Below are 13018 nucleotides of genomic sequence, written 5' to 3'. Positions count from 1 at the left end.
TTTTTTTTGTATACATTCGGGTTATATGTTATGAACAAATATTCAATATTTGCTAAGAAATTTTAGCTGAAATATTGTTAGTTTTATGTTGTATGCCTTCCTTCCAATTATTTTTGCGTTGTTTTGAAAATATAACGTTGGTGGTAATTATGTTTCATCGACATAATACAAAAGCAACATTGCATTGAAGAAAGAGGAGAAGTATGAATAAATAAAAGATGATGATTATGATGATGATACTATAAAGAAAGTTAAAAAATAACTCTTAATTAGATTAATGTAACTTTTTGAAGTTTTTATTAATTTAACAAAATTTAACAGAAATGATTTCTTTTTAAAACGATTGAAGATTTAATCTGTATATATTTGCATATCATTAATGATCATTTTTGCTTGTTCAAACAATTTCAATATTTTTTTTTTTTTAAATTAAGTGTGAAGTCGAGTTGTTAATGATTATCGAGTATGATAGAAATACATTAGAGAGAAATTAAATCTTTTCTAAAATTATTTATTTGATGGGATTTTTAAATTTTAGATAATTGTTTTAGCGGATTTGTACTTACAAAAGATGAAATATCGAAATGAGTCAAAAATTCAAATTTAATGCTATAGCTGAAAACTGAACAAATTATATAGCAAAAACTTCCTGATAATAATTTATACAAAAAATAAATGTTTAATTTTTTCAAAATTTTGAAAAGATTAAAGTGAAAAAATTTTTTCATTTTATTTTGCAATAATAAAATTCAAAATGTTACAAAAATTTGAGAAATTTTGAGGAATTAAGAATTTGAGAATAAGATTAATTGCAAATTACATAAATTATTAATTGAATAAAATTAAGAAATAATTTAGTGATAGTATAACTAAGATAATGTACAATGATTTGTTTGATTGATCATTGGAATAATTTTTGAATGATCTTTTTGCATCAAATATATTCTAACTTTTGGTACAGGAAGAGATATATTTACTGATTTAGAATTTCAAAATTAATAATTTTTTTTTTTCTTCAAACAATTAATAAATTTGAGTACTATGATCATTATTATTATTTATTATTGTTATTATTACTATTATTATTATTATTATTATTATTATTATTATTATTATTATTATTGTCACCATTATTATTTCATTTTATTAATTTACAAATTTGATTCTAAAATTAACAATTATCTTTGTTATTTTTTATTTTATTAATTAACAAATTTAATTTTAAAATTTAGAAAAATTATTTTTTTTTCCATTTTATCAATTAATAAATTGGCCACAGCTTTCTTAATATTGCCTAATTTAGATAATTTTATGTTAATTTTTAAATTTAATTATTTCCAATTTTAATTCATTTATTATTTATGTTCCATTTGTAAGTTTTAAGTGCTTTTTTTGTTTGAAAATAATTTTATTCAATTTTTTACACTCAAATTTTGATATCTTATTTAATGCTAACGTTTCAACGTTAACAACAATTGTAAATTTAATTATTGCTTGTAAAATATGCCAATAATTCTTTTGCTGACAAAAAAAAAAAAGAAAAACAAAAACTTCTTTATTAGATTTGATTTTCATCAATTTAAAATTTAAATTTAAAAGAAAAAAAAAATTTGAATTTAGAAAATTTTTTAAGTCACAATAAAAATAACAAAATTTAAATTGAAATTTTTTTATCTTAATGCAAAATGAATTTTCTCTGATTTAATTTTATTAGCATCATTTTATGATGAATTTTTAGCACAAACAGGTCAATTCAAACGTATCAGACGTGTAACTACGTAATCGTACACGAAATCGTTACTTACCTAATTCAGATAAACCAAGGTAATATTAATTGAAAATGATTACAATATTTTAATTTAATGCAAACAAAAATTATTGTTACCTTCCCTACTAATAATGAAATTACAATATGATTTGTTGTGATATAAAAAGTATTATCTAATAATCACACACTCAAAGTTTTTTAGCTTTTTTCAACGAGGGAAAGGAGGGAAAACTCTCTCTCTCAAAAAAAAAAAATGTATCTTTTGAAATGTGAAAAAACCATAATTGTAACTTTATTGTAAACGAGAATTCTTGGTAATAGTTTTAATGAATGTAAATTTTCTTCTCGTTTTTTTCTCTTTTAATTTTAATTTTGAATGCGAACTTTCTTTTCGTTTTTTTTAGTGTTTTAAAATGATTTAAAATTAATTTTCATTTGTAATTTTCAACAATTTCATTAATTTGAGAAATCAAATTTTCATTTTAACTGTGGGTCCCGTGGTGTAGTGGTTAGCACTCAGGACTTTGAATCCTGCGACGGGAGTTCAAATCTCCCCGGGACCTTTCTCAGTCATAGTAATGACACAAATTTTGCTATTTTTATTTTATTTAATTCCCAATGGACGATGGTAATTTTAGTGAACAAATAAATGATAAGCACCATATTAAAATTTTAAAAAGATTTAAACAAATTACTGATTGGTGAATAGTTTTAAAAATTTTGCCATCATATTTTAATAAATTTTATCAGCACATTGATAATGATTTATTGAAGAAAAAGCAAAATTTTTTCTTTTGATTATTAAAATTTTTAAATCAAATTGAATTACTTTTATTTTTATTTTTTTTTTTCGTTTTTCTTTTTGACGTAAAATATAATAATGAATGACAATTTGATGAAATGTACCAAAAATATCAATGTTTATTCTGAAATATACGATAAGAAAGTTTAGAAAGTTCCTAATTAGACATCGATCAATATTGATTTCCATTGTAAATATTCAATCAAATATAATTTAATAATGATAAATTAAACATCATAGTATTGCACAATTTCAATTCTATTAAGTTAAGTTATATTAATTAAAATTAAGTTATGACATTCTTGATTTTGTGGTTTATGTTGTAATACTTATAAATTGAAATTTTTTTTATTTTCTTTTTTTTTTTGTAATATAATAAATTTGTATTGTAAATTTAGAATCAGAAAAAAAGTTTTATGCTAATTTTATTTGGTGTAATATTATAAGCGATTGTTATCAGTTAGATGATAAGAGAACTGATTATTATCTAATGATTGTTTGTCTGTGTTTTGAAATGAGATCGGTAATTTTGATAGCATAACTGTGATTTCAGTTTCATCATCTATCAATGTATTTCTTTAATTCCGTTTACTCATTGTATTATTCAATTCATTATCAATAATTAAGCTAATTAGCATTATTTGAATTATATATATTAGAATGTAATATGTGTATATGCGTGTTTTACGTCAAAATGCGTCAAATACGTACATTAAGTATTACTCAAATACGCATTATTTATCATAGAATTAATGAAATAGTGACAGGAATGCTAACGAAGAATCATATAAAATTTATTAAAATACAAAATGAACATTAAAAAAGATATTTAAATTTTTAATAATTTTAAATTTCATGAAATTTGTTAAAATATCAAATAAACATCAGTGCAAATATTGAAATTTCAATAATTTTAAATTTCTTATCATAACTGTCCTATATGTTTGATTAATTACTGATAGTTTCATTAATTATTAAATCTATTAATTATTAATAGATCAGTAATTAATAATTAAGTAATGGTTATCCAAGAAAAAAGAAAAAGAAATTATCTATGCAAATTATCTCTTCGATTTGATCTAAATCAGTAATAATAAAAGCATTATGTTCTTTATCTAATCGAATTTATCTTTTTTTTTTTTTTTTTTTTTTTGCACAATTTAGGTAATACTATTAGTAGAAACCTTTTAAAATTATGGCATAAAATTTAAATCAAAAAAAAAAAAAATTCAACAAATTTAAATTACTTTAAATTTCATTGCGCAAATTGCGCAAATTTGGTTAACTTTGGCAAAAAATGCATTAATTTTTTTTTTTTTTTTTGATTTTGCACATTATCCAATTTGTAATAAATTTAATAAATAAATAACTATAAAAGATGAAATAAATATAAACAACTTTTTTAATGATATAAATGATAAATTAATAACATTTATTAAACTATCAGTCATTGATATTAAATTAGTCAATCAATAAGTAAGCAATGAAAATTAATTAATTAATCATTAAAAATATAATTTTCATTCTATTTGATATTTCATTAAAAAAAAAAAAAAAAACACATTCATAATTATTTTGCTGAATAAATTTTATTTTATAATTATTATTTCATTGATATTATCATTGTTGTTATCATTGCTATTGCTATTGTTGTTGTTTTCAGTAAACTTTTGTAAAAGTTCAAATTAATGATTAGTGGTTGAAATTAAAAACGATTAAAAATTAATTTAAATGATATGTTTATCAATGGTATCAGTTTCTATTTTACTAATGAACTGAACTTTTAGAAAAAATTTTTCAATTTGTCACTTCTTGTCCTAATTTTATTTTATTTTATTTTTTTCACTAACATTTGAAAGCAACTCATACTAACTGTATTATTTTGTTGTTCAATGTGTCGTTACAATTTAAATCCAATGTTCTCTTTAATCCAATTCGTTCCAATTTTTTTTTTTTTTTTTTTTTGTGTCAACCTAACAGAAAACGATATGATGGTTGACAATTTCGTTGCGACATTTTAAACCATTTACTTTTGTAACAATCATTTAACTTTTTTAATAATATTTCAATTTTAATCGTTTTATTTTTATTCTTTTTTACAATATGATAACATTAATTTTTATTAATGATAATTTGAAATTAGTCAATTTTAACACTTATTTATAAATTTTTATATTAATTTATTTATAATTTTCATAAATTCAATTGTGCTCACTTTTTTTTTTTTTTTTTTTGTCTTTTTTGAAATAAAATTGAATAAGACTTTAAAAAAAAGAAAATAATATTGTTATGTGCAAAAATAATCAATAACAAAATCAAAATCAAAAAAAAAAAGAGCAAATAAAAATTTAATTCTATTTAATTGTAAAGTTTTGAGAAATAAATGAAATTATATGTACAGATGGATTAATATTTAAATTTAAATACAAATTAAATTATTCGCAAACTTTATTTATTGTTTATTTTACGCATTTTTGATGATAAATCTTGGTATTATGCATATGGATAAGCTACAGACTGATAATAAAAGATAAGAAATTTAGGTAAATGTTAAAATTTCCACAGAATTTTGATTAGAATCGCTCATTGACCCCAAATTACTGATTGCATTCTGATAAGCATTTATTCAATTCTCTCAAGAATGAATGCAATTTCTTTGAAATCTTTGAAAATTTATCCTTCCTAATTATTCATATTGATTATTGTTGTTATTTTTATCACTGTTAATGATAATTTATCAACAAAATTTATGATTAATTATTTATTTTCAATCATTAAGAAATAATTAAAATTCTAATATTAGCATTTTTTTTTTTTTTTTTAAATCGTACTCACATTGATATGTTAATAAGCTTTCTTTTCTCCTTTTTTATTTTAAAATAAAATTTAAAGAATATAAAAAATTTTTATTATAATTTAATTATAAAATAATTATACCAAAAATCGTTTTCTTTTTTCTTTTTTTTTTTTTTTTTTTTTTCTGGTTAAATATAAAAATTAAAAAATTTTTAGAAATATGGGCACAATAAGCGCAATGATTATTATCTGTTGTTTAATTATTTCTGCTGCATTAACTGTAGTTATTATTTTGGTAACAATACCAACTGAAATTACCTATGAATCGCATTACCCAAAAGCTTGGGTTAATCGTGAAAATACTCATTCTAATACCGCTGTAACTAACAATTTTAATTTTCATCCGAATAAAAAAATTTTATCAAATTTAAAAAATGATACGTTATCAGTAATTATAACTACTACTGATACTATTACTACAACAACTACGACTACTACTATTATTACAACAATTACTAATGCTACTGATTTTATTATCATTCCTAATACAGCTAAAATATTAAAGGTTAAATTAGAAAATGATAAACATTCTTATCAATCATTTTTATCATCAACAATAATACCAATGAAAAATTGGAAATGGAATAAGAAGCAATCATCACAGAGACGTACCACAGTAAATTTAAGCACTAATATTATAATAGGAAATGATAAAAACACAACAATAAATAATCATAAATCATCGATCAAATCAACAACAAATCAATTAGCTTCAAAAAATTCGCGACAAAATTTAGCAACGCTAATGTTACATAATCATATTGAACAGTTATCACTAAATGATAACAAATTAGCAAGAAGTAAACAAGATAAGATGAATGTGACACAAATGACATTACTACGTGAAATAACATTTTCAAATGATGTTAAAGTGGTTGGATTGACGATGCAACGTACACTTCTTTATGTTGCTACCAGCGATGGTCAAATTATGATGATAAATCCGGAAACTAGCAGACAGGTATGATATGATAATGATATGATATGATGATGATATGTCGTGACATGATGTGGTAATGATAATGATATGATAGCTATGTGCATAACTCTGATATGATATGATGATTATAATATGGCATGATAGTGATGTGTTATGATGTGGTAATGATAATGATACGATATGAAATGATACTGATATGATAAGCTATCATATGGGAGTGATATGATAATTATATGATATGATAATGGTATGATGTGATAATGATATGGTATTGTAATGATACGACATGATAGGATAGCGATATGATATGATATAAGATTAGTATTATCAGCCTTTTTTTTTCCTTTTTTTCATTCCTATTTAAATTGAAAAATTTTGCTAATTGTGAAAGAGTATTTAATATGATATGATAACATTGATATGTGAGAAATTTTTTGAAATGTTTGCAAAATGTTAAAAATTTCAAATATATTAAAAAAGTAAAAATATTTGTAGAAATTATAATAAAAGAAAAAATATTTCATATAATATTGTATGAATAGATATGTAGTAATATTTTTAAGTAATGCCTATTTTAAGGTAATATTTTTAGGTAATGCTTATTTTTAGGTAATATTTTTCTATCAGAAAACGTATGATATTATCAGTTTAATATACTATTTTTATACAGAAATGATAAACAAATAAATTAAACAAATGAAATTTAATTAATTAAGGATAAAATAAAGTTAGAAATTTACTAAATTAAATGATTTAAGCTAATGATTTCAATTAGATATTAAAGTGCGAAATAATGTTAGACAATTGTTAGAAAGTCGAAAACTTTTTTTTTTTTTTATTGCTTTGATTGCCATTTTTAATTTATTTAAACTTTTTTCTTTTGCTTTTTCAAATACTACAAACAAGTCAATTTAATATCTTAACTTATAAGTTTATTTATTTAACATTGTAAAGAAATTTTGAAATGTATTTGCATTAAATTATTTGAGAGAAAAAAAAAAACAAAAAATAAAACTAAAATTTGTTTCGATATTTTTATTAAATTTCTACTTTTTAATTTTATTTTTTTATTTATTTTTCAATGAGTTTAATTTTGGACGATTTAATAATCATAGTAATATATTAAATATACATTTTATTTCAATTAACCAAATGGTTGAAAAAAAAAATTTATTATATTATTAGAAACAATGAATTAGTCATTTAAAATTTCGAATTTTTATTTTAAAGCAATTAAAATTTAACCTAGAAATTAAATGATAAAATTTTTATAGTTGTAAATTTGAATTTTTTTTAAATTTTATAATATAATTTATTGTGTATAATATAATTTAAAAATTTTTATAATTATAACTTATTGTCAAAATTTTTCTTTAACGTTAATAATTTTAATTTATTCCAAAAGTTCGATAGGAAATTGTTGCTACAAAAGTAGCAGTAGCAATATTTTAAATTATTATTATCTATTAGAGAATGCAAAAATTTAAGTAAATTTTGATTTTTAAATAAAATTAAAAAAAAAAAAAAAAAAAAAAAAAACGAAAAATTACAAAATTGTTTTTTTTTTTTTCAGGTAGGAATTATCAATGTTAATGGTAAAATAAATCGAATGACAGTGACACATAATACTGATATTATTATCTTAAATGGTACCTATTTAATATCATTTCGAAATGGGCAAAAATACAGGCAAATGAAATTACCTATACCGGGTAAAAGTTTATCAACATTTGAAGATGAGGTAATTTCATTTTTAATTACTTTTAACATAAATTTTATTTAATTAACAAATTTAAATAAACAATATAGCAAAATTAAAATCATATTTTGATAAGTTAACATTCAAAAAAAAAAAAAAAAAAAGGAAATTTAAATCGCACATTTTTGTTTTTATTAAACAAATAATAAAATGAATAATAAATTAACTGCACCAAAAATTCTTTTTTTTTTTAAAAAACTATGTTTAATGAAAAATTTACATTTCAATGAAATGTAAAAAATTCCAATTAAAAATTTTAATGCAAAATATTTCTAAAAAAATAAACAAAGCTTTCAAAAAAAAAAAAAGAAATAAAAAAGTGAAATTGACAGTGTTAAAATTCATTTCTTAAATAAATGAATGAATAAGAAAGTTTGAAAAAAGTTAAAGTATAAAAAAATAAAAATAAAAAATAAGTGACAATTTAGAAAGTAAGCTGAAGAAGAAGGATAATAATGCTATAACACTTAAAATATACTTTATTTGACTAAATTTTAATAAGCATCTAAAAATTATTTAATTTAATTGAATTAAATTTTGTTTATTGTTTTGAAAATATTTTAAGCATTTTGCAATAAAAAATTTTTTAATTGCTTTTTTATTTTATTTATTTTAATCAATTTAAAAGAAAAAAAAATCAATGCTAAGGTCAATTGAACATTTATTTCAATTTGTTCTTATTTTTTTTTTTAAACAACAACTTAGCTTAAAACAGAAAACAGTGCTTTAGCAATTTAAAAATTTTAATTTTTAATAATTAAAAAATAACTTATAGAGCGGCTCAGAACGGATAATTGCGCTTGGCCGAAGTAACGATGTATTATTTGTTTTTACGAATGATTTAAAACCATTCGAGGAGATCTATTACAAAAATGATGCCAAAGAGACATGTAATTTTGCTATTTGGTATCAAAATTACTATTATATAAGTTGTCAAAGTGCTATTTTACAACTTTCTGAGGTTAATTTATTCAAATTTTTTTTTTTTTTTTTAAAAGATTAATTTAATTTTGATAAATGTAACTTGAAAATATTTCTAGTATTATCGTAATTTTACAAGAAAAAAAAAAATTTTAAAAAAAAAAAAAAAAAAAAAAAACTTCCTCTTTTTTTGCTTTATTTATTTCCATTGTAATTTATAATATTAAAAAAAATAAATTTTTTTTTAGTTTCAAAAAATTCAATTTTTCAAATTTTTTTTTTCTGAAAAATTTTAAAATATTATGACTGATTTCAGTGCAATTTATATGACTAAAAGTAATTTAATCAATAAATTATTTTACAATTTCAGTTTTTTTGCTTCTATTCTCAAAATTTAATTCTTTTCAAATTTAAATTAGTATCATTTTATTTTTAATATTATAAAATTTATTCTAATAATTAATTTTGTTTTTTTCTTTTTTTTTTTTTGTTTTTATTTAGGATGGTGAAATTGTGGAAAAAATTAGCGCTAATAATGGAACATTTTCGCTTGGTATAACATTTGATGATAAATCTCGAATAATTGCAATTGTTAGAGGACAACCACTTCTTCAAGTTTTTCAAGTTTGAATTTTTGTTTATAATAATTCAGTTTATAATATTTAAAATGAAAAAAAAATTTTTTTAAATTTAAATTTCAAAATGAAATTTAAATATAAATTATAATTTTTAATAAACTATTTTTTTTTTAAATGCATATAAAAACATGTATAATTATTAATTTTTTTTTTTTTGTTATCATGCAATGCTAATTATTACTTTTATTTAAAAGAAATTAATTTACTAATATAATTAAAATTTAATTATTTATTTTTTATTTTTTTATTAGAATGGTCAATTACGACATAATCTATCGGCGATATCAACCGATGAAATATTGACAATTTGGTCGGAAATTCTTTATGAAAATGGTCGATTGCATATTGTGGATTATCTGGCAAGTAAACTGAAGACTTTTCGCTATCCAATTGATAGCACTGAAAATTGATGGATAATATTCATTCTGGAAGGTCAAAGGTCAACCTGATAGGGTCATCAAATTAGCATATCATTCATTCTCTTCGTGCATTTCTAAATGCAATATTATCATAAAGGTGCAAGTAATATTATCTTCTTTAAACTATAATTAATTGTTTAGCAAATATATATGTGTCAGTTGATGAATTTATCTGAAAAAAATTCAAACACAAATTTTAATAAATAATTTGAAAAGAAAAGAAAAAAAAAAACGCAAATTAAAATGAAGAATTTAACTGTAATTAAGCAAAAATTCATGAGAAAGCTAATTATCAGTAATATATGAAAGTTAATAAATTGAAAATTTTAAAAAATATTCTCATGAATTTTTCAATAAATAACAAGCATTTAGATAAAATTTTATTCATCTGAATTTACAATTTAATAAATTTATTTTAAAATAATAAATTTGTTTTTTATTTAGATTTTTCATTTTTGCATTTCTTTTTCTAATTTCTCTTTAGTCTAATAAATTCCGCAATTTTTTTTTTTGTTTTAATGGATAAATTATTTTTAATTTTGAAAATGTTTTTTTGTCATTTTAAAAAAAATTTTTTTCAAATATTCTTTTTTTCATATTTAATTTAAATTATGGGTTAAGTAATTTTTTTTAAAAAAAAATATACCATTTTTTTTTTTTTTATTATTATAGCAATTATAAACGCTATGCAACAAGTATTAATTAAAATTTTTACAAAAATTTAACAAAATTTATTTTTCGACTAGAAATATTTTTCATTTTAATGTTTTATTTAAAAAAAAAAAAAATTATTTTCCAATTAAATATTTGTTAATTATATTAATTATCTCATTCTCTCTCTAATAAGATTATTTGTAATTCTATTTATAAAATCTTTTTATTCAATTTGAAAAGCTTTTTTTTTTTCAGTCATTCTAATGTTAGAAAACTAAAAATTTTTATTTTCATTTTTGAGTTATTAATTACTTTTATGCAATTCTTTAAAAGTCATTCATATTTCACAAATAATTTGATTAAATTTAATAATAATTTTGTAAAAAAAAAAAAAAATTTATAAATAAGAAAAATTTTTTTGAAAAAGAAAAATTGAAATTTTTGATAGGAATTTAAAGAAAAAAAATAGCAAAAAAAAAAAAACAGTTTTTTCTTTTTCTTTTTTAAATGATATTAATTCAAAGGAAATATGTTTTTTTTTTTTTTTCAAATTTCTAACAAATAATTTCAAAATTTTTTAAAATAATTTCAAAATATTAATGTCATCAACAAATTTATCGCTTTTTTTTTCACTTTCATTTTTTGCTTCAATGCTTATCAAAATGAAATAAGTTAAGCTTAAAAGATAAGATAATAAAGTTATATGTTTTTCTTTTTTCTTAATTATGATCAATTAATTGAGATTTGGTTAACCTCTCTCTCTCTCTCTCTCTCTCCCTCTCCCTTTCTTTCCCTCTCTCTTCCTCTCTCTCTCTCAGCTGCAACTTTATAGCTACTGCTAAGTAATATGTAAATAAATACTTTATGGTAGTTTTATGTTTAACTTTAATCTAAGCAAATATTAGAAGCTTTGACTTAATCAACATACTATTATCGTGTTTTTTTCTTTACCTGACAAAAATACTCCAACAATTAGGAATAGAAAAAGGAAAGAATGAAATTAAGGAGAGAGAGAGAGGGATAGGGAGGGAGAGAGAGAGAGGATAATCCGGAAATGATCCGTTAGGAAAATATGAAAATCTGTTCCAAATAAGCTAAAAACTTTTGCGCTTTTTACCGATTCATTACAACATTAACGTTAATATCATATTAACAATTCAGTCTTTTTCCTTTTTTCCTTTTTTTTTTTTATGTTCATTTTCGGTTTTTTGTTTGATTTAAATCTATTTGATTTCTTCTTCTTTATGCTAAATTTACGCAACAAAAAAAAAAAAATCTACCACTTTGATCATTGTTTATCTATTAACCGGACTGATCAATCCGGTAAATAAAGCAAAAAATTTATTTGCTCATTATTACTATTATCATATTCTCTTCTTGTTCACATTTAATAAATAACAAATGTTTTTTTTTTTTTGTTATAATAATTAAATATATGTCTTAATATATGTCTCTAAATTTGATTTACTAATATTTGTTTATTGTTATGTTTAATAAAAAAAAAAAAAAACTGATATTTGTTTATTGTTATGTTTAACTAAATAAAATTAAAAAAAAAAAAAAATATTTGTTTTTACACAGTTTTTCTTTTTTCTTTATTCTTAAAAACTATTGAAAAAAAATTATTTTATTTTGATAGTGCAAAACATAAGTTTCTTTTTTTTTTTTCGATATGAGAAGTTTGGAATTTGTTTATTGAATTAATTAATTTTTACAAAAGTTAAAAAAAAAAAAAAAAACTTTCCAATTATTCCTAAAACTTAAAAATTTCACTTTCCATTAGAAAATTTGTTGATGTTACTGAAGCAAAATTTATTTTACCGGGAAATTTGAGCGTAGATTCTGCACTTATTTGTTTTTTTGAAGACAACAATGGTGATATTTTATTGTTTCATAAAGCGACAATACCGGAATTCTCTTTGAGATTTTACGAGACAATTGCAGGTATGTCACGCGGTTGTCGATTTAGTTAATTTAAGATTGTGAGGAAGTAAGGATGGAAATGATAAAGTAAATTCTAAACTTTCAAGCATTGAAGTTTCACGTTTTTTTACGTTGGTAAATCAGGAACGTGGAAATTAGGTGCTTATGTTCATGTTGTAAGTCAAAATGAACGTATGATATTTTTCAAATATTTCAGAATTTCAAGTGGTCAGTAAAAAATGGGAATAAAAGCAATCTTTAAAAATTCCTATTTCACTTAAGAATTCCAGCATTTATACACCTAACGGTGTAACTATAACACTACCGAAATAGATTTC

The 13018-nt window shown here is 20.3% G+C and overlaps 1 protein-coding gene and 1 non-coding gene across 2 annotated transcripts; both read left to right on the top strand.

Moving 5' to 3' along the window:
• The first annotated feature begins 2259 nt into the window (after positions 1-2259).
• Bm14553 lies at positions 2260-2331 on the top strand. Its single transcript has one exon. It is a non-coding gene; the product is annotated as a tRNA-Gln (tRNA).
• A 3840-nt stretch (positions 2332-6171) lies between these two features.
• Positions 6172-10094, top strand: Bm798 (Uncharacterized protein; the record flags this gene model as incomplete). The annotated part of the gene is made up of 5 exons (XM_043076144.1): positions 6172-6387; positions 7940-8107; positions 8901-9086; positions 9548-9670; positions 9936-10094. The coding sequence occupies 5 exons, from the start codon at positions 6172-6174 to the stop codon at positions 10092-10094; spliced, it is 852 nt and encodes a 283-aa protein (XP_042932078.1).
• Between the last annotated feature and the right edge of the window lie 2924 nt (positions 10095-13018).

The sequence above is a fragment of the Brugia malayi genome (assembly GCF_000002995.4).
Source record: "Brugia malayi strain FR3 genome assembly, contig: Bm_v4_Chr1_scaffold_001, whole genome shotgun sequence".
NCBI lineage: Eukaryota > Metazoa > Nematoda > Chromadorea > Rhabditida > Onchocercidae > Brugia > Brugia malayi.
The sequence above is the reverse complement of the archived record's forward strand: the minus strand, read 5'-3'. Positions and strand labels throughout refer to the sequence as shown.